Consider the following 21,653-nt stretch of genomic DNA (forward strand, 5'->3'; position numbering starts at 1 on the left):
ACTTTTGCCCTTTTTCTTATATTTTGATTTTACTGTCAGATGCATTCTAATGAAGGAACTATTATCTAAATGTCATTGACTTCACGGAAATAGTCCAAACATAATAACGTTTTGACGGATTTGATTCCAAACGTCATTCTATTTTTTTTTGCTACCGCGACACCAAAATTTTGAACCTCTTTTTATATATAAAACTAGTTTTTGGACCCGTGCAAAAATGCACGGGAAGGGATTTGCTTAATAAGACAAAATTTCCAATGAAACAAATAGTAGATAACAAATTTTCTAATGAAACAATAAGTAAAAGTTATAATAACAAAAATTACAAAAATGTGTATGAAGTTATACATTTTGGAACACTTCCTTATAAACAACATTTTTAGTTGTTTTGCATATATTATTCTCTTTATCACAAATAAGAATTTTAAGTCCTTTTTTGCTCGTGACTCGGGAAATAGCGACATATAGCTAACCACGACTGAAAACATGCCTTGGTAAATAAAACCCGACGTGCGACAATGATTGTCCTTGACTTTTGTTTATTGTTATAGCAAAACACACAGTTAAAGAAAATTGCCGTCTTTGAAATCTTATAGGAAATTTTGTTCAGTCAGACGGTGTTAGTGTCATTCGTGGGATGAATACCTTGTCAGTTGTCACCAACATTGCTCCCTGAAATGGCAGTAGCTTCGATCACTCGATTGCCTAAATGCTTCACTACCACCCTCGTGCCATTACACAATCCAGAATTGCTCTTTCTTGGAAGCAACATGATCGGCGCACCAACTTTTAACTTACTACTATGATTTGGCAGGCCCGAACACTTTATTGTGTTTAAGAATTCAGTAGAATATATATCATGAGCCCCTAAGTTCCCTTCATCTTTACTAACTGCATCACAACTCAAGTAAATTTTCTCATCACCTGGAATTGTGGACAACACATGATCATTTACCTTCTCAACTATTTCATTAGTTGGAGCTAGAATTGCTCTTTCTTGGAAGTATTTGGCTTCCCAAAGGTGATCAGTGAGTGAAGGGTATGTGTTGTCGACAATTGATGATATGGGGTCATCTCCACCGTCTATAAGAATATCTTCAGTGATTTCAATATCGACTTCTCCATCATTGGGCCCTCCAGCTCTGCCATCACCAACGCTCAATATCCATTCTGAGAAGTCCCTTATTTCACTAGCAGTCGACGAAGAAGAACATGATTGAAGTATCATATTGCGTGTAAGCTTCAAAACCTTACATGAATCCCATAGAAACGAAGAGTTTAAGTTCGCTAATACTATGTCTTGCCTTTTACCCTTGGGTATAACAGGCAAAATCTGTCTTAAATCACCACCAAATACAACAACTTTACCTCCAAATGGTCGATGCAAATTAGCTCGATCACAGCTTGCATAATGTCCTTTAAACTCCTATCAAGTGTTTCAAAACAATATTTGTGCATCATTGGTGCTTCATCCCAGATAATTAGCTTTGTTCTCATGAGCAATGCAACTAAGTCAGAACTAGGCCTAATACCTACACACGTAGAGTTTTCGCAAACATTGAGTGGAAGCCCGAACCTTGAATGGGCGGTTCGACCTTTTGGAAGAAATAGGGACGCAATTCCACTTGATGCCACAGGCAAAACAATTTCACCCATCTTCCTAAATGCAGCACACAATGTCTTCCAAATGTATGTTTTACCCGTGCCTCCATATCCGTATACAAAAAAGACACCTCCTGATTAGCCATTAACAGACTCCATTATTTCGTTGAAAACCATTAGTTGTTCTTTAGTTAGACGACATGGAAACAATTTGTCATATTCCTGAATTAATGAGGGTATGTCATATGAAAGCTCATCCGCTATTAGCTTATTTTAACCTTCAAACACAACTAATTCATCTGGAAAAGGCATCTCACTGAATTTTCGAAGGCTACTGCTGTTACTTTGTAGTTTAGCTTCAATATCTGCCAACGCAAAAGCTTGAATTTGTTCATTAGTTAGAGTTAAATCTGCAACACGATAGAGAAGATTTAATCTTAGCTGCCTTCATTGATGTCATCGTGATCCTTTTTCGTTGCACAATTATTAAACATGCAAGTAAGCGATACAAATGTAATTACGCAAAGTAGTGTAGCTTGTACCTTTGTTTTTATGAATACGACGTTGTTTATTTAGAATGTCATCAGATCATTAGGTATATGCAATAGCACCAAACCATTGCCAAAGATAAATAATTGTTGCCTTATATCTAAGGCAACACACTCGACGTGTTGCATTTACCTCTGTTGCCTATTCTTATGGCAACAATTTTTTATTCAAAGGCAACACTTCAGATGATAATGATCAAAAGACCCTAAGGCAATAATTTTCTAAGGCAATAGGTGAAAACTGTTGCAAATATTTGGCAACAATTTGAAATCGTTGGCTTATATCATAACATGCAACATTTTTTGGACAGTTATCTTTGTTAGTAATAATATTAAAATGTTGCCCATCATCCCAAAAGCAACGACAATGCCTACAACAACAAAGTAAAATATGTTGCCCATGACATTGATAAGTGAAAGTAATACTAATGTTGCTTAATCAAGCTTAAGTAGTTATAGCATTTCTTGTATAAGAACTCAAAACACCTGTGAACTCATCATGACAACAATCAATTATAGCTAACAAAGTATTTCACAATAATCTCCTCTAAACTTGCTGAAATTCATGAAACAATATATATCCATGTGAATATCGAAAATCGAAACAAAATACAACCAAAAATCTAAAAACCAAATTAAGTCTAAACAATATCTTGCCGAAGAGTACTACTAATTATACTAATCTAATGATAGTATTTAGAGCATTCTGACCAAAAGGGTGTAAGGAAGCGACAATGGATAAGGTAAAGCATAAATCAAGTTAAGTCTTCGTCTTCATCTTCGTCATCTTCTTCTTTGAGTGTCCTTTTGGGATTGACCATCAACCAACAAAGAGCCAAACATGCTAAGGTCAAAAGACATGTGAGGACTTTTTTCTTCCATTTGAGAGAAAAATGATCTTAGACCATTAGCTAACTCTGCCCTATCTTGGTTCCTCTTGTCTTCATAACTTTTTCTTATAGCTTGAACCTCCTCATCGTGCTTCTTTTTAGTCTCTTCTAAAATAGCCTTATGTTTTAACTGGGTACAAGAACACCCCTTCCATATAGGCGTAACCGACGTTTCTTTTTGTCACTAGAACTAAAAATAGTAGAAACGACACTCTCAACATCGTTCACTGTAGTAGTTGCCTGGGAATCTTGTTGTTTAAGTTCAGTCTAATAATCACATGAGAGATGGAAGATTAGTACAAATACTCTGATGTGCAACAATAATGTAAGACATGAACTTCGAATCTTACAATTAGTTTGTCTCTCGGGTCACCAGGCTTGCGCTTTGTCCGCTTTTCCTTACGAGTTTCAATAAACACTTGCGCCGGTGTCGGATCTTTGGTGGTTTTTCTTTCTTTTTTCTACATATATGAAGTGCAAGTCATTTATCTTGAAAAATTAAAATTTTGTACAAACTAGACCTTGAATAGAAAAAAACCATTAAATACACACCCAATCTTCTTTGACCCTAGCAAAACTCCTTGGTCCTACAGTATGCATTATATTCTTCTCCTTTCCCACTAGACGATTTGATGTGTTTCTTTCACTAATTTCCTATACATATAAAGTCTTAAATGTGTGACCATTTCATAAGACAAAGAAACATGTAGCAGCACTATAGCAATAATATTAGAAAAACTTCATTACCTTATGTTTTTCACCATGCCAAATTTTTAGTAAAGCCTTAAACATTGACTTTGGGACCCTTCTTGGTCGGTTTTTTATCCTCATTGCATCATTGTTATACTTTCGAAAGTGATTTTTTTTCAAACGACACTTGTAGCCTCTCCAACAAGCTCCAATAGTTCCTAAAACCCATTTCTTTCCCTCGATAGGGATGAGGAATGATAAACCTCTTTTTGCTAGATGTTTGCAAACATCTAGCAGATAAAGAGGAATAAAATACTATTTATATTTCATGAGCACTATTAGTTAGTTACATGAACACTATTTTTAGTTACACGAACACTAGTTTTAGTAGCGTGAACACTATTTTTTAGCATCGGAATTTTCACAACTACTTTTTGGTTTGACTGACACACTGCAATTTTCGAGATAACTTTTTGGTGATATGGGTCCCATGAAATAGAAGATGAATAAAACACTATTTTACATTTCATGAACACTATTTGTTAGTTGCATGAACACTATTTTTAGTTACACGAACACTAATTTTAGTAGCATGAACACTATTTTTTAGCATCGGAATCTTCGCGACTACTTTTTGGTTTGACTGACACTTTACAATTTTCGAGATAACTTTTTTGTTTGACTGACAACTATTTCCTATATATATTGACATTTTTACCTCTGCTAGATGTTTGCAAACATCTAGCAAAAAGAGGTTTATCATTCCTCAGGGATAACATAATGTTTCGGCAATAATAATGAACAATTGATGTCAAGTATGTTAGAAAGGATAAAGAAATTAAATTAACTTTCTAATGGTCCATTGACCTCATGTGTTGCAGACTCTAGGAGAACATTATCAAGTATAAAGTCACTCTACATACAATTGTCTGCAAACTATAGGACAGAAATCTATGTGATCCATATATCATATCTTACTAATTTGGGTGAAAAGAGGATTAAAAGATATCTATAGGTTTCATCCACCATCTTTCTTGTTTAGGTTATGTAAATTGACGACAGTGAAGTGGTTTAGAGGTAATCATCATTGCTCACTATTTCAATGTTTATGAAGTAATAACTCTAGCCAATAAATGTCATCAATAATTACATGCTTTTGAAGATATAACTCTAGCCAATCAATAACACAAATACATGACTAAAGTTCAGATTTTGGGCATGAAGACACAAATACAAGAATAGAATTCAAATATAGGGTATAAAATACACAAATTAAAATTAGTGACACAAATCAAACAAATATTATATATACTGATTCAATAAACCAATTCTTCATTTAATTTTAAATAACAAACACATAACAATTAGATTTGACACGAAAATTAGGGGGAAGATGTTAGAGAAGGGTCCGGTAGAAATCAAAATTCCAATAAATGATTGACAAAAAAAATCACATGAAATTATATATATGAAAAGGAGTTGGAGAGAAGGGATACCTTGGAGATGTTAAGGGATGACAAAATCCGGCTGCATGTAAGTTGAATTCTTAGGATAACAATACTTGAATTGTGCACTGGGAAAATTGTTAGTGAAACGATTGTGAGTAGGAGTAGACTCAGTAGAGAAAGTTCATCAATTGCAAATTATATTGGAAGCTGAATTAAAAATTAACTTACCTATAGTAGTTTCAGCATCTACAAGGAGAGGAGATGAGAGTAGAAACTAGAAAGGGAGGGGCGACTGGCGAGGGTAGTAGTACTCTCTGTCTCTCTGTAACTGAATGTTAGTGGGGAATTTTTTTTCCTAGTAATATACTATTATGGAGCGAAATATTTCCGCCATTTTAGTAGCAGTAGGTAGTTTTTCCTTTTTTTTCCGCTTTTGACGTGTTACAATTTTCTTTGCTTGATCTTGGAATTCATCTTATCTATATAAAAAAATATATTAAAGGAAAAATTCACAAGAGATAGCTTAACTATTAGCCATTTTTTTTATAAGTCTCAACTATGGATTATTTCCCACAGGTCTCAAATTTACTATCTTGTGATTTTTATAGGTCCCCAGTTACTCATAACCGGTTTAGAAGGTAAGGTTTTTTAAATTTTTACCATCTTCGAACACTTTCGTCAAGTGACAAAGACCTATAAAATGGAGCATATGTTTAAAAATCTTACCTTTTAAACAGTTTATAAGTAATTCAGGACTTATAAAAACTACAAGATGGTAAACAATTGGGACCTATAGGGAGTAATCCATTGTTGGGACTTATAAAAGAAAATAGGTTATAGTTGGGCCCGCTCTTATGAATTTCTCCTATATTAAAAGGTGTTCCTAAACAAGGAACGAACGGTGTCACGTGGAGCTCTCTCTAGGGGAATTTTAGTTCATGTAATCCATGTATAATAATTTTGATCCCATGACCTCAAGTTCATATACTAAAGTTTTAACCACTAGACCAAGTTGTATTTTGTGTTATCGTTTTAAAGTACAATATTGATAAATGAAAATTTTTCTTACTTGGAGAATAGCCCGGATCTAAAAACTAGTTTTGTTTTAAAATATGATATAGTCATTCACAAAATATTAATATGGCATTTCTAAAGACAAATATACTAATATATAAATCTGGAGTACACTTTCTTTTTTCATCCATCTCAGAGTACTCTTTGCACTTGTATATTTGGATATGATCCACTATTATTTTAATCAAAAAGATTATAGGATGGAGGAGTAATAAATTAGGATTAGATGTAATTTTTGGCAAGAATATATCTTGAGCTATTGGTAGACTTGGTAAATGCATTACATTCAATGGAATAAAACATCATTTGTATGGCTTGAGGTTTGGCTATGAATTAGTATACTTATTATTAATCAACACATATCCTCATGCACAACGTTTTAGGAAGTACACGAAGTGGGAAGATGATGAGTTACTATTTTAGTCTTAAAGTTTTTTTGATTGAAGATCATGGGTATATTTCTATTATGAAAAAATTATTTTGTGTGATTAAATTAATTGGTGGTGTGTTATTAGTGTCGTAATTAATATAGGATGACCGGATATGAAAAATATTGTGATTAATATGAGACAAAAGGAGTAAGATAAGAAAAAGAGTACAAAATAAATTGGAAAAGAGAAGTCAAAAAGTGACATAACTACTGTGAACACCTTCAGGCTTTACCTGGTGGAGTCTATTTTCGAAAAAAAAAACACCATTTCGAGGTCAAGAGAATACCTTCTTTTATCCGGCTCGGGACAATGACCGTGAAAGTTTATATATTTGTACTTATTTTGAGCAAATTTTCGTCATCCATGTTCCATAAGATGGTCCACGAAGTTTATTTTCAAAAAAAAATAATGAATTTTCCTTTTAATGTCAATCTTAGCGATGTATAAGCCACAATTCGACCCGATAACTCGATCCGAACCAAACATGAGATGTATGTATAGAAAAATGAGGCTCTTCTTTTGTATTTTTCAAAATTTTTAATGTTGTATTTCAATTATTTCAATTTTAAATTCTTATAGTTGTTTTTAAAAGTACCAATTATCAGTTGACATGAGTCCTAATTTTCTTGTTTGACACGTTTCAAGTCAGTTCGACTTGTTGTGGGGAAAGTAAGTATAAAAGTTGTAATATTTTGGACAGGACTGAATTTTGCATCTGGTTTTCAATCTTTTCTCTAAAAAGTATTTAAGCAAATTAATTTAATGTTACATAATTTTTGAAACTATTTAGGTTTCTATAATTAGTAATTTTTAATATCAATAAATAATAATGAATCATTATCTTTTAAAGTTATACTCTGATTTTAATTGAAAACCAAATTCATGAGTTTATGAGTCTTGTACTAATTAATGATATATAGGTATATAACATTCATTATATGATTTAGTCCTTAATAACTATTACCACAATATTAAATATGTAACATATGGAAAGTAGTGTAAATAAAGTGATTCACAATTTTCATGATCATCGGTAGCATTTATTTTATCATAACGTCTTTTTTAATTATTATTAATTATTACATGCATCTTAAAATTTATGGGATGGGTTGTTGCGGTTCCACAAGCTGGGCTAGGTTGGTCGTTGATTGGTATATGGTCTAGTCTAGTCTACGGATTGGACAAGTATGTGGGTTGTGTGGGTGGGTGGGATGAGGGGCTGGCTGGATTATTAGTGGTATGGGTGATTTTCCAAGCAGGTATTCATAAGTTGGGCCAAAGTTATATAGCCCGCACACCAAATTCACAAGCCTCAAGAGCTTGGAATGGATTATTTATGGGCTAAGCCCGCACGACGACCCACGAGATGGCTAGGTTGGATCAGCCAACCGTATTATTGGCCACCTTTACGACGCACATTACATTGCATATAATACATTGAATCCGTTGCCAAAGATTGGCAACATGAGTGTAGTTGTTACCAAGTAAGGCAATGGTTCATCTATTGTCGTATTCTTAGGCAACATTTCTTAAAACATGTTGCCCTAGACAAGAAATTGGCAACAGGAATAGTAGTTGTTGCCTTACACGATTTATGGCAACACTTTCCTTGTTGTTGCTTTATAATCAAGTGTAATTAGTTTCAGTTCAAGGTAACACATTAATGGTGTTGCCTTAGACTAGAAAAGGTAATGATTTATGTAGTGTTGCAATTTTATATGTTGCCTATTCTCATTATTTTTGTAGTGAGATAGTAGGTGCCATATCTTTTCCCATATGTCTTCTGGTTTAGATAAGCTACCAGACATAAGTAACATGCAAAATAGATTTCGTAGATGATGCCCCGTTTCTCTAAAGCTTGCCTCTGTTATGGCGTCTAGGTATTCCTTGTCGTCATTAAGCAGCCCCCTTGCGTAGCAAGCTTCTTTGAAGGTTGGATACACTAAACCATTAACGGTTCTTATATCCTCGTAGCACGTCGGACCTTTGACAAAATGAAGGAGTGTTCTTAGATAGTATTTCGCACCAGAACCTGGAGTGACATGGTAGACCCTACCAAGTGAGAAACATTTCGACCTAGGTGCCCATTCTCGCGTAGGTTGTTTCTGAACAAATTTCGTGGGAAACTCTACATAAGTCAACTGTCTTGCTTCTTCATACTTTTGGTTGCATTCCATCCAGGATAAAAACTTTGTGCTATCAACATTAGGTCTTTCAAGTACATCTCCTACATCCATCTGGTCAGTGTAGACGACAGTTTGCTCCCCAGGTAGATGGAAACTCAATCTCTCAACAGCAGGGGTTCGATGGTGAATAGGAAATCCATATATCCTTCCTCACTCAATCTCTCAACCGAGGTTATGTTATCTCTTCTTCTATAAACTGGATATCCTTCCTCATCAACCTTTGTTTCGTCAATAAATCTTTTAGGGAAATGCTTTGTGCACTTATTTTGATCCATACAAGGTGCATTAGTGTTGGAGGAACCACATGGACCATGTAGCATCATTTCTATAACAGTCACATACAAATCCGGATCCTCAATTGGATCTGGCAACTCAGCGCAGATAATCTTGTCAATATCGCTTGCCTGTGGATATTTGTCAGCAGGGTGTAGGAAAAGAAGTATATGAGCATGGGGAAAGCCACGCTTTTGAAATTCAACTGTATAACCAACTAGAGAAAAAAGAAGATATGTATGCATCATTATTTGAACAACCTTATAAGTAGACAAACTATTGTTTTTAAGAGAACAATATTTTGTAAACTAGAATGAAATTCAATTAATTCAATAAAAATATATATTAAAGATGAACAAAAGTTATACACATCAACCTCATTAGACCAGGTTTGATTTATACGTACCAGCTTTAACTCGGCCAAATATCTCATTCTCCTTTAGGTCTTTAACCAATTGGTCAGCTTCATTTAAAGATTCGACAGATGATATTCGGTCTGTCCTCGGGTCTAAGTCCCCTTTTTTGAACGAATCTGCTTATTTCTGGCCATTTAGCATTACACGTAAAGGTTATGAACAAATCTGGGTAACCATACCATCTACAAATGGCCATTGCATCCTGATAGTTCTCTTATGTAGCTATGTCCACCAGTGAATGAGGGTGGTATAACACCATGACTGCCATTGGAAGATCCCTCTGTATCCCCTCTTTCCACATCCCCTCTTAAATTCTTCACATTATCTAATCTTAAACTTTGTTGGTTATTCTTAGAAAGAGAGCCTCTCTGCCTCAATCATAGTGTAGCCGTCAACCAAAAATTGTTGATACAACCGACGACATAATAACAAAGTATCGGCTTCTGTTCAGATCTTGCATTCTGTATGCAAACCACTCGCGCATAGTAAGTCATTCTCTTTTATTTGTTGAACTACTTGATGCGGTCTTATCTCTATGCATAACATCTACTCGATATCCATCTTCCCCATATGGGAAAATCAGTGGATATTGTAACGGTAAATACGATGGGTGAAGCTCAGATATCTGCCTTAATCTTCCATTTTTCCTTTGGACTACTATATCCCTCTTATCTCTTTATCAATGTCTCCGACTATAAGCGCGGCCACTTCAGATGTTGTTGGAAGGTTATAAGTCCTTCCATCAGAATCCCTTCTTCCGATTAGCCTAAGTTTTGAGTATTCGCAGTTGTTTGATTCAAAATGATCTTTAGCCATTCTAAAACTTTTGGCCAATGGGTTATGTTGATCAACCATATCCTTCAATTGTGCAACGACACGATCTTCAAATTTATTAGGGTCTTTAGAACTGACACAATATAGTATGTTCAAATGTTAGAATTGCTTTATTAAGAATGCGGATATATAATACATTTCATACAAATGACATGTTCAAATATTTGCAGTAAATTAGTATAATACGTTGCCGCATTCTTCCTATTGTGAACCTCGTTCTCGGTGTCATATATGTATAGTTGAGAGAATTTAGGACGTGCTCATTCGTTCGGCAACAAACTGCCTATCAAGTGACGATTTTGACCTTCAATCTTGTATGTATATGGACCACGACCATGGGTAGTTGGTGCAATTACTCTATCGCCCATAGAAGTGAACGAATACATCATGTCATACCCTCTAATATTATCAAGGAAGTGCGCACTTCTACTATGTCGCTTCTTCAATAGATCATCCAAAATTGTGGTGGACGCTTAAGTAAAGGTAATTGTACTTTTCCTTGCATGCAACACATCCCAAACTTTGGTCGTCCATTCTTATTCCGTTTGTTTACTCGTTTACCAAACCACATTTGTGCTCCAAAAAACTCGCAAACACAGGTGGGATCTCCTGAATCTGAATAACCTTCTACAATAAAGAAAAAACTAACACTGTAATTAGTGTTTTATAAGAAAATGTTAACATGATAGTATAATATGTAAGTTTAGTAACGCACCATTGACTGCAATGTCACTACCATTACATGCCTCTACAAAAAAGGATATATTATACGTATTCGTTATAGAATTTACATGTATTCTTATTTTAGAAATGAGTAAAAAAAAAAGAAGCAACAATATAAGAAAGAATATACTAAACTATTCTATGCCTTATTGCACGACTTATACCTGGATCAATTAAATTTACTCGCGCAATAGAATTTGAATAATTGTCAACATGCATATCATTTCCTTCACTATCATTGTCATCTATAGACAAACTATTTTTTTTAATGCATAAACACAAAAGTTTACTAATTGTGTAACTTATGTACAAACTATTTATGGTGTTGTATTAGTTAATTAATATTTATTATAACATACCTGGAATGATTCTCTTTGAAACCGATTCAAGGACTTCCCTACTTCGTATAACACGTGTCTTTGATCTAAATGAACTGCATAATCGCATAGGTTGTATAACTTCCGTTGACAATGGACATGGCGTAGACGCTATGTCAAGCGACAATAGGTGATGTCAGTTGGTCACAACATATTATATATTTAGGATCATACTATGCCAAACTAAAATCAAATAAACTTAGCATATTTTTAAGAGTTAAATTTATTACCCGAACTTCGTTTCTCTTCAATTATAAGTTTTCGTTGATGCCTTGCTATCTTTGATGCATGTTGTTTATCTGACGCACATCATTTTTCAAAATATGATTAAATTGTTTATACAGTAACGTTGTTAGACAAATTAACAAACAATATGTAACGCCCCGACCTCTAATCATCGTGGTTAAGTTAATTAATCGATTATTAGCAGCGGAACCTAGATAGTCGATGCGTTACCGCCGTACTTTCCATAAGGAAAATACAAGGCGACATAAAAACATAAACTTAAACATCTTATAACATGAAGCATAACGTAGATCCAACATTAGTCTTGATTAATAGAGACTTAGTTACTAATCAGAGTTTTGACATAAACTTAAATTAAAACCATGAGAGTCTATATAATCTAGATATTAAGTAAATCCTCACTGCTACGCCATCCCGTTATCACCATCGGTACCTAAAACATAAAACAAAACGTCGTGAGCCGAGGCCCAGTAACATACTACCCTAACATCGTAAATTCATTTCACATCATTTAAGTTAAAAAACAGGAAGGAGAGAATAAGTAAAACATTTCACAAGTATATCATAGTAAGTTACATTATCTTCTTTATCATGTTCATCATCATATATCTTTTACTTGGGTAACTTGGCAAATGTCGCATATCACATATCGCATATGGGACGTCTCCCTAAACAAATGGGTGACACTCTCGGTGTCCAAATATTGCCAGAAAGGCAGTCACAAATGGATGACACTCTCGGTGTCCAAATATTGCCAGAATGGCCACAAATGGATGACACTCTCGGTGTCCAAATATTGCCAGAAAGGCGGTCACATCATAGGTGACATTTTCTATGCCCACATACTTGCCAAGAACCATCTTTCACTTGAATTTATCATGTTTCATTTCTTTTAAGCATATCATCATCATCGTGAATAATTATATCATAACATCATTATTTCATAGCATCGTATCATCATAACCATCATAAAACATTTCACTTCCCGCAATCCATATATAAAACATAATATTAATCATGATCATAAAACATACTTTGAAGGGGATTGTGGGTGTTAGCAGTAGACGTTACCTGAATTCCTGCTTAGTAACCTTGATAGCCGGGGGAGGCTTGTAATATCCTTTATCTTCCTTAATCTATTCAAGAATAATTTTATTAATGAACTTTTCGTTATTTAGCTTTTAAGCCTAAATATTAGTTAGCGCTTATTAAGGTCATAACGATCATTATAACGTCGTAAAGGTCTCCTTAAAGGTCATTATTTCTTAATCGTTAATAACTTTTTAATTAAGGCGACTCTCTGACAACTAATTAGTGAAATAACTCATGTTTATATGACCTTTCGAAAACATAACATTATTCTAGTTCCTAATTAATAACTAATTAGTCGTCTATTAATTAATTAATTAAGTTTAAAGTTATAATAGATCCATTAATATTATTTAATCATTTAAAACTAACAAGTCAAGTAACTAATTATTATAAGTGAACATAAGGATTAGTGAAGTATTCATAACTTAAACTCAATCATAACAACAAGCTTAATGAATTATTTTTAATTAGTTTTAAACAACTCAACTAGTTTAGAAATCATGAATTATAACCTAATAATAGATTTTAGTAAATAAGTTGGGTGGTTTAGTAAAACTAACTAAATCAGCCCACTAAAGCTCAATATATTAAAGCAACAAGATTAACTTGAATTACTTAACTAGGTAAATCAGATTATAAGCCCAACATTATACTTAACTTAATAAATTAAACTAACATGACTTCTTAAAGCACTAAATCAGCTCTAGTTTAACTCAATTGTCCATCTAATACTAAATAGCTTAGATAATACAATTAAAAGTCAGATTTGAGCCCGATTAGTGAACATGCAACACTTAAATTGAATTGGTTTGGCTAATATAAGTCAGTTTTCTTTAGGCCCAATTTAACTAATTAACACTAGGTAGTAGTTTGGGCTTGCATTAACATAAAACTTGAAATCAAAAATTTTAAAACAAAAATATCATCACCTCTGCTACTAGAGCAGGGAAGATGAAAATTCCGGCAGGGATGGGACGTCGGCTCCGGTGGACGGAGAGCAGCAGCGGCGGTCAGCGAGAAACGACGGCAGCGTGGCGTGGTGGCTGGGTCTCGACGGTGCTGCGCGCGCGGCAGTGATGCGCGAAGGAGAAGAGGAGTGAGAGAGTGCGAAGAGGAGAGTGAGAGAACGAAGCTGCTAGCGGTTTGGCGGAGCTCCGGCGGCGGGCTGGTGACCGGCGAGTGAAGAAAAGGTGGGTGCGGGACTGGGAGCGGCGCAGGTGGCGCGCGCGGTGGCCGACGGTGGTCGGTCGTGGGGGTTCGAAACAGAGGAGAGAGATTATGAATTTGGGGTTTTCTCTTTTCTTTTCTTTTCTTTTAGTTACAATTTTCCGGCGATTATTGACTGAGTTTCTGATTTAGAGGGAGAAGAGAGGATGAAGGTTGTTGTTGGTGAGTTCTTGATGTTGAATTTCCATGGCTATTTATAGTGGAAATTTGGGAGTTAAAATCAGTGGTTGGGAGGAGGATGGTGAAGTAAATAATCTGATTTTGTTAACTTGAAGAAGCAATGGTGAGGATTGGTAATAGATTTGACTGAAGAAGAAGAGAGTTGTGATTGCATGAATGACAAATGGACATGGTGGAGTGAGGAGGAAGACACCATTAATGGGGATTGACCATAGCTTTCTTTCTTCTTTTTTTTTCCTTTTTTTTTTCTCAACCAAAAATCAGAAATTTTCCATACTAACACCTATCAACGTGACTTAGTCAAATCTTGGGTGAAATGTTGACATTTTGTACTTTAAGTAAATTATCAACACATTAACCTTCTTGTTTCACTCATGAAATTTAAATATAAATTTGTCATAACTTAAGTTGGTGAATTTTTATGTTGAAAATTCTATAATCATTTTATTGTACGTTGCTTAATTAGTGGAATGAATAAAATAAAATATACTCTAACTACATTATTATGTTAATTATTCGCTTAAATATGTTTAAGATTTTTAGGATATTACATCCTTACCCCCTTAGAAAAAGTTTCGTCCTCGAAACTTACATAGCATTGTCAAAAGGATAAAATCATGCATTCATAAACTTGAACATTCATACATAAGATTTCAGAAGCACATAATTAAACACATCAAAGTCATCTATTCAAACAAGTGAGGGTATTTTGTTCTCATCTGATCCTCTACTTCCCAAGTGGCTTCGGATGACGTGTGATTAGCCCATAAAATCTTAACCATAGGAATTACTTTGCTTCTAAGTCGCTTTTCCCTACGATCAAGAATTTCAATCGGTTTCTCTTCATAAGTCAAATCCTTCCTTAGCTGCAAAGGCTCGTGTCTGATCACATGGCTAGGGTCTGGTATATACTTTCGCAACATCGACACGTGGAAAACATTATGAACTTTATCCAAGTCTGTCGGCAATGCCAAGCGATAAGCTACTTCGTTGACTCGATCCAAAATCTCATATGGACCAATGTACCTCGGACTTAGCTTACCAGTTTGACCAAATCTCATAATACCCTTAGTAGGCGAAATTTTCAAGAAGACATGATCACCTACTTCGAACTCCAATGGTCTCCTTCGACGGTCCGCATAGCTCTTTTGCCTGTTTTGTGCAGCCTTCATCCTGGCTTGAATTAATCGTACTTTTTCCGTTGTCTCTTGTATCAAGTCAGGTCCAATCATTCGAGCTTCATCGATGTCACTCCAACATAGGGGTGTTCTACATCTTCTTCCATACAGTGCTTCATATGGTGCCATTTGATGCTAGCTTGATAGCTGTTGTTGTAAGAAAACTCAACCAATGGCAAGTATTTCTCCCAACTTCCTTGAAAATCCAGAATACATGCTCTCAACATATCTTCGAGGTCTGAATGGTCCTTTCTGTTTGACCATCTGTGCTGGATGGAAAGCGGTCTAAAATCCAGTCTCGTACCAAGTGCCTTTTGTAATTCCTTCCAAAACTTTGCTTGGAATCTCGAATCACGATCTGACACAATAGAACTTGGTACTCCATGCAATCTGACAATTGTGCTCATATATAACTCAGCTAGCTTATCCAAACTCCAATTATTTCTAATGGCTAAGAAATGTGCGGATTTTGTCAGTCTATCCACAATGACCCATATAGAGTTCATTCCTCGAAATGATGGTGGCAACCCCATGATAAAATCCATAGAAATTGAATCCCATTTCCATGCAGGAACATCTAATGGTTGCAACAATCCTGCAGGTCTCTGATGTTCGATCTTTATCCTTTGACAAGTCAGACATCTTGAAACAAATTCTGCAACTTCTTGCTTCATATTGCTCCACCAGAAGGTCTGCTTTAAATCCTTGTACAACTTGTTTCCTCCAGGGTGAACAGAAAAAGGACTGTTGTGAGCTTCTTCCAGAATTCTCTTTTTCAATGCCTCCTTATCTGGAACACATGTTCTACCCTGAAATCTCAACGTGCCATCATCTTGGATCACAAATCCCGGTGATTTTCCCTTCTTCACATCACTCTTTATCTTTTGCAACTCCAAGTCTCCATCTTGCGCCTCTTTTATTTCTTCCAACAAAGTCGGCCTCAACTCCAATGCGTACAACTGTGCTTCTATTTTGGTTGCATGATCTCCACTTTCATCTTCATCAAATCATCATTGATTTCTTTCGGCAAGGTTAAGGTTGTGTTTAGGTAGGATTTGCGGCTTAGAGCATCAGCTACGACATTAGCTTTGCCTGGGTGATATAGGATCTCGACATCATAATCCTTTAGGAGTTCAAGCCATCTACGTTGCCTCAAGTTCAATTCCTTTTGGGTAAAATGTATTTAAGGCTTTTGTGGTCGGTGAAGATCTTACACGGAACACCATAGAGATAGTGTCTCCATATTTTGAGAGCAAACACAACTGCGGCTAGTTCAAGGTCATGAGTTGGGTAGTTTTGTTCATGAGGCTTGAGTTGAGGGAAGCATATGCTATAACTTTATCATTCTGCATCAACACCAACCTAATCCATGCTTAGAGGCATCGCTATACACAACAAATCCATCAGTTCCAGAAGGGAGAGTAAGAACAGGAGCAGTAGTGAGACGCTTCTTCAACTCTTGAAAAGCTGCTTCACATTCATCACTCCATACAAACTTAACCGTCTTCTTTACCAATCGAGTTATAGGCATGGCTATCTTGGAGAAATCTTGGACAAATCTTCTATAATATCCAGCTAAACCCATAAAACTCCGAACTTCAGGAACATTAGTGGGTCTAGGCCATTCCATGATAGCTCTTATCTTTTGTGGATCAACCGAGACTCCAGTATCTGAAATGATGTGCCCTAGAAAGGCAACTTCTTTCAACCAGAACTCACATTTCTTCAACTTTGCATACAACTTCCTTTCTCTCAACACTTCTAACACCTTCCTCAAATGTTCTTCATGCTCTTAAGTTTCTTGAAAACACCAAGATATCATCGATGAATACAACCACAAACTTATCGAGGTATGATTTAAATACTCGGTTCATCAGATCCATGAAGACAGCAGGGGCATTGGTTAACCCAAATGGCATTACTGTGAATTCATAATGACCATATCGGGTCCTGAAAGCGGTTTTTGAAATATCTTCTGGCTTTATGCGGAGTTGATGATATCCGATCTTAAATCAATCTTGGAGAAGATAGTTGCACCTCGAAGTTGGTCGAAAAGATATCAATACGAGGCAATGGATATTTATTCTTGATGGTGATCTTGTTCAACTCTCGATAATCAATGCATAACCTCATGCTTCCATCTTTCTTCTTGACAAATAGAACTGGTGCACCCCATGGCGACACACTAGGTCGAATATACCCCTTTCGAGTAATTCATCTAGTTGCTTTTTCAGTTCTTGTAACTCAGCAGGTGCCATTCGATAAGGTGCCTTGGAGATAGGAGCAGATCCAGGAACGAGGTCAATGCTGAAATCTATCTCTCTTTCTGGTGGCATGTCGTGTATCTCTTCCGGAAATACATCAGGGTACTCACAAACTATGGGAATATTGGATAAGAAGGGTTCAGGTTTGGTTAGGTCTACCACACTCATAGGTACCATAATGACCCTTTGAAAGTAACTTAAGGCTTTCAAGGATGAGATGATTTCAGGTTTGGGTTGGACTTTTCTTCTTCGATAAGAAACCTTACACCCATCTGGCTTCCTGAGGGTTATTTCATGGTTAAGGCAATTTATGTCCGCTTTGTACTTCGACAACCAATTCATTCCCAATATCACATCAAAGTCGGTTAATTCAAATTGAATGAGGTCTACTTGAAATTCACATCCTCCTATAAGAATAGGACAATTTCTATACATGACATCACATAAGATGGATTCACCATTAGGGATGGTGACAGACATGGCAGAGAATTCAGAGCATGGTTTTGCATTCAAGCTTCTAGAAAATGCACTAGATATAAACGAATGGGAAGCTCCAGAATCGAAAAGGACATAAGCAGGTACAGAGTTGACAGGAAAAGTACCAGTAATGACAGTATCATCTGCCTCCGCTTCTTCACGCTGCATCATAAAGACTCTTCCAGCCTGCGGGGGTCCACGTGGAGGGTTCTTATTTGCGTTGCCTGCATTTCCACCATAACCAGAGTTCTGGCCGTTTCTTTGACCACGATTCACAACATTTCCACTTCGCCAATCTGGAATTGGACAATTTTTAATTATATGACCTGGTTTACCACATCGATAACATTGATCACTTCCCCTACGACATTCATTCGTCATGTGGCCTTGTCTTCCGCATTTGTTGCATCGAGGAATTTGCTTCTGATCGTTTCCGAATATCCCGTGTTCGGCTTTTTGTTGAAGTTGTTGTTGGAGTGGCTTTCATGAGATTTAGCCTTTCTTTTTCCACCCTCATACACTTCCTTTCGCAGCTTCATTTTCCTTTCAACATTGATAGCCCGGTCATATAGCTCTTGTAAGACTTACTCATATTTGCAGCAAGCCTTTCTTGAAGTCCAGATTCAAACCTCCTTCAAATCGATTCATCCTTTGACGATCCGTAGACACAGATCAGGAGCAAATCGAGCTAACTCATTGAATTTCACAGCATATTCCAGAACTGACATCCCCTCTGCCTCAGATGGATAAACTCATTTTGCATCTGGAGTTGCAGAGACTGAGGGTAAAACTGGTTTCTCATAGCCTCCTTTAAACCTTCCCATCCAAATCCAGGTTGATTCTGCATCTCTCTAGCAGTCTTCCACCACAGATCAGCTTGCCCTTTTAAGTAGAATACAGCAAAGTTAACTTTCCACTTGTCTGGACACTGGGTGGCATCAAAGAGTTTCTCCATGCCATTCAACCATTCCTCGAACTCGGTGGGGTCAGGTTTTCCATCATAAGTAGGCGGCTTGTGAGAGAAAACTTTTGAACATATTGGAGCATTCTTCCTGCTCCGTCTTGGCCCTTGGTCGGTTTCCTTGCAAGAATTCCATCATCACCTCATTATATCCACTTGATTTCCGTTAGCATTTTCAGTCGTTTCTTCGAAAACAGGGTCACTTCGCAAGGTATCTAGCCTTTGCCTCATTTCTTCAAGTGTGACTTCGGGCCCATGAGTTCCACTTCCTCCATTAGTAGGTCCACTTCCACTTGTTGCCATGTTCTAAAACATCACATATTCCATGTGCATAACATGTTAAGCGAGGCATGACTATCATCGTAAAAATAATATAAAAATATTCCCTTCCCCGATCCTAACACTCACACTCATTTTCAAATACTTATTAACTACACCATTTAGTATTCATATTATTATATTATATAAACCCTATACTTATGGTGATGACTCTCATTTTACTAGATTACTTTAGCATTTATTTACTAATTTAAGTAAAACCTTTGAGATTTTACTTGAGGCATCGAGAACCGTTGCTCTGATACCAACCTGTAACGCCCCGACCTCTAATCATCGTGGTTAAGTTAATTAATCGATTATTAGCAGCGGAACCTAGATAGTCGGCGCTTACCGCCGTACTTTCCATAAGGAAATACAAGGCGACATAAAACATAAACTTAAACATCTTATAACATGAAGCATAAATAGATCCAACATTAGTCTTGATTAATAGAACTTAGTTACTAATCAGAGTTTTGACATAAACTTAAATTAAAACCATGAGAGTCTATATAATCTAGATATTAAGTAAATCCTCACTGCTACGCCATCCCGTTAACACCATCGGTACCTAAAACATAAAACAAAACGTCGTGAGCCGAGGCCCAGTAACATACTACTCTAACATCGTAAATTCATTTCACATCATTTTAGTTAAAAACAGGAAGAGAATAAGTAAAACATTTCACAAGTATATCATAGTAGGTTACATTATCTTCTTTATCATGTTCATCATCATATATCTTTTACTTTGGTAACTTGGCAAATGTCGCATATCACATATCACATATAGGGACGTCTCCCTAAACAAATGGGTGACACTCTCGGTGTCCAAATATTGCCAGAAAGGCAGTCACAAATGGATGACACTCTCGGTGTCCAAATATTGCCAGAAAGGCCACAAATGGATGACACTCTCGGTGTCCAAATATTGCCAGAAAGGCGGTCACATCATAGGTGACATTTTCTATGCCCACATACTTGCCAAGAACCATCTTTCACTTGAATTTATCATGTTTCATTCTTTTAAGCATATCATCATCATCGTGAATAATTATATCATAACATCATTATTTCATAGCATCGTATCATCATAACCATCATAAACATTTCACTTCCCGCAATCCATATATAAAACATAATATTAATCATGATCATAAAACATACTTTGAAGGGGATTGTGGGTGTTAGCAGTAGACGTTACCTGAATTCCTGCTTAGTAACCTTGATAGCCAGGGGAGGCTTGTAATATCCTTTATCTTCCTTAATCTATTCAAGAATAATTTTATTAATGAACTTTTCGTTATTTAGCTTTTAAGCCTAAATTAGTTAGCGCTTATTAAGGTCATAACGATCATTATAACGTCGTAAAGGTCTCCTTAAAGGTCATTATTTCTTAATCGTTAATAACTTTTTAATTAAGGCGACTCTCTAACAACTAATTAGTGAAATAACTCATGTTTATATGACCTTTCGAAAACATAACATTATTCTAGTTCCTAATTAATAACTAATTAGTCGTCTATTAATTAATTAATTAAGTTTAATGTTATAATAGATCCATTAATATTATTTTAATGTTATTTAGTCATTTAAAACTAACAAGTCAAGTAACTAATTATTATAAGTGAACATAAGGATTAGTGAAGTATTCATAACTTAAACTCAATTATAACAACAAGCTTAATGAATTATTTTTAATTAGTTTTAAACAACTCAACTAGTTTAGAAATCATGAATTATAACCCAATAATAGATTTTAGTAAATATGTTGGGTGGTTTAGTAAAACTAACTAAATCAGCCCACTAAAGCTCAATATATTAAAGCAACAAGATTAACTTGAATTACTTAACTAGGTAAATCAGATTATAAGCCCAACATTATACTTAACTTAATAAATTAAACTAACATGACTTATTAAAGCACTAAATCAGCTCTAGTTTAACTCAATTGTCCATCTAATACTAAATAGCTTAGCTAATACAATTAAAAGTCAGATTTGAGCCGATTAGTGAACATGCAACACTGAAATTGAATTGGTTTGGCTAATATAAGTCAGTTTCTTTTAGGCCAATTTAACTAATTAACACTAGGTAGTAGTTTGGGCTTGCATCAACATAAAACTTGAAATCAGAAATTTTAAAACAAAAATATCATCACCTCTGCTACTAGAGCAGGGAAGACGAAAATTCCGGCAGGGATGGGACGTCGGCTCCG

At 35.7% G+C, this 21,653-nt stretch overlaps 2 protein-coding genes across 2 annotated transcripts; both read right to left on the bottom strand.

Moving 5' to 3' along the window:
• Positions 1-649: 649 nt before the first annotated feature.
• Positions 650-1,656, bottom strand: LOC125498808 (uncharacterized). The gene is made up of 2 exons (XM_048647094.1): positions 1,369-1,656; positions 650-1,249 (listed from the first exon to the last, which is right to left on the bottom strand). Exons 1-2 carry the CDS (start codon positions 1,654-1,656, stop codon positions 650-652), a joined length of 888 nt encoding a protein of 295 aa, XP_048503051.1.
• Positions 1,657-2,680: 1,024 nt separating this feature from the next.
• Positions 2,681-3,973, bottom strand: LOC125498350 (uncharacterized). Its single transcript, XM_048646507.2, has 4 exons — positions 3,788-3,973; positions 3,593-3,694; positions 3,391-3,501; positions 2,681-3,307 (listed from the first exon to the last, which is right to left on the bottom strand). The coding sequence occupies exons 1-4, from the start codon at positions 3,869-3,871 to the stop codon at positions 3,167-3,169; spliced, it is 438 nt and encodes a 145-aa protein (XP_048502464.1). The 5' UTR covers positions 3,872-3,973; the 3' UTR covers positions 2,681-3,166.
• Positions 3,974-21,653: the final 17,680 nt, after the last annotated feature.

The sequence above is a fragment of the Beta vulgaris genome, chromosome 6, assembly GCF_026745355.1.
Source record: "Beta vulgaris subsp. vulgaris cultivar EL10 chromosome 6, EL10.2, whole genome shotgun sequence".
NCBI lineage: Eukaryota > Viridiplantae > Streptophyta > Magnoliopsida > Caryophyllales > Amaranthaceae > Beta > Beta vulgaris.

Coding starts and splice junctions, on each gene's coding strand:
- LOC125498808 (XM_048647094.1), bottom strand. CDS start 1,656: ATGGGTGAAATTGTTTTGCCTGTGGCATCAAGTGGAATTGCGTCCCTA. Junction 1,250..1,368: donor TTTGCATCGACCATTTGGAG/GTAAAGTTGTTG, acceptor GATTCATGTAAG/GTTTTGAAGCTTACACGCAA.
- LOC125498350 (XM_048646507.2), bottom strand. CDS start 3,871: ATGAGGATAAAAAACCGACCAAGAAGGGTCCCAAAGTCAATGTTTAAG. Junction 3,695..3,787: donor GGCATGGTGAAAAACATAAG/GTAATGAAGTTT, acceptor TTATATGTATAG/GAAATTAGTGAAAGAAACAC. Junction 3,308..3,390: donor ACCCGAGAGACAAACTAATT/GTAAGATTCGAA, acceptor TGTGATTATTAG/ACTGAACTTAAACAACAAGA.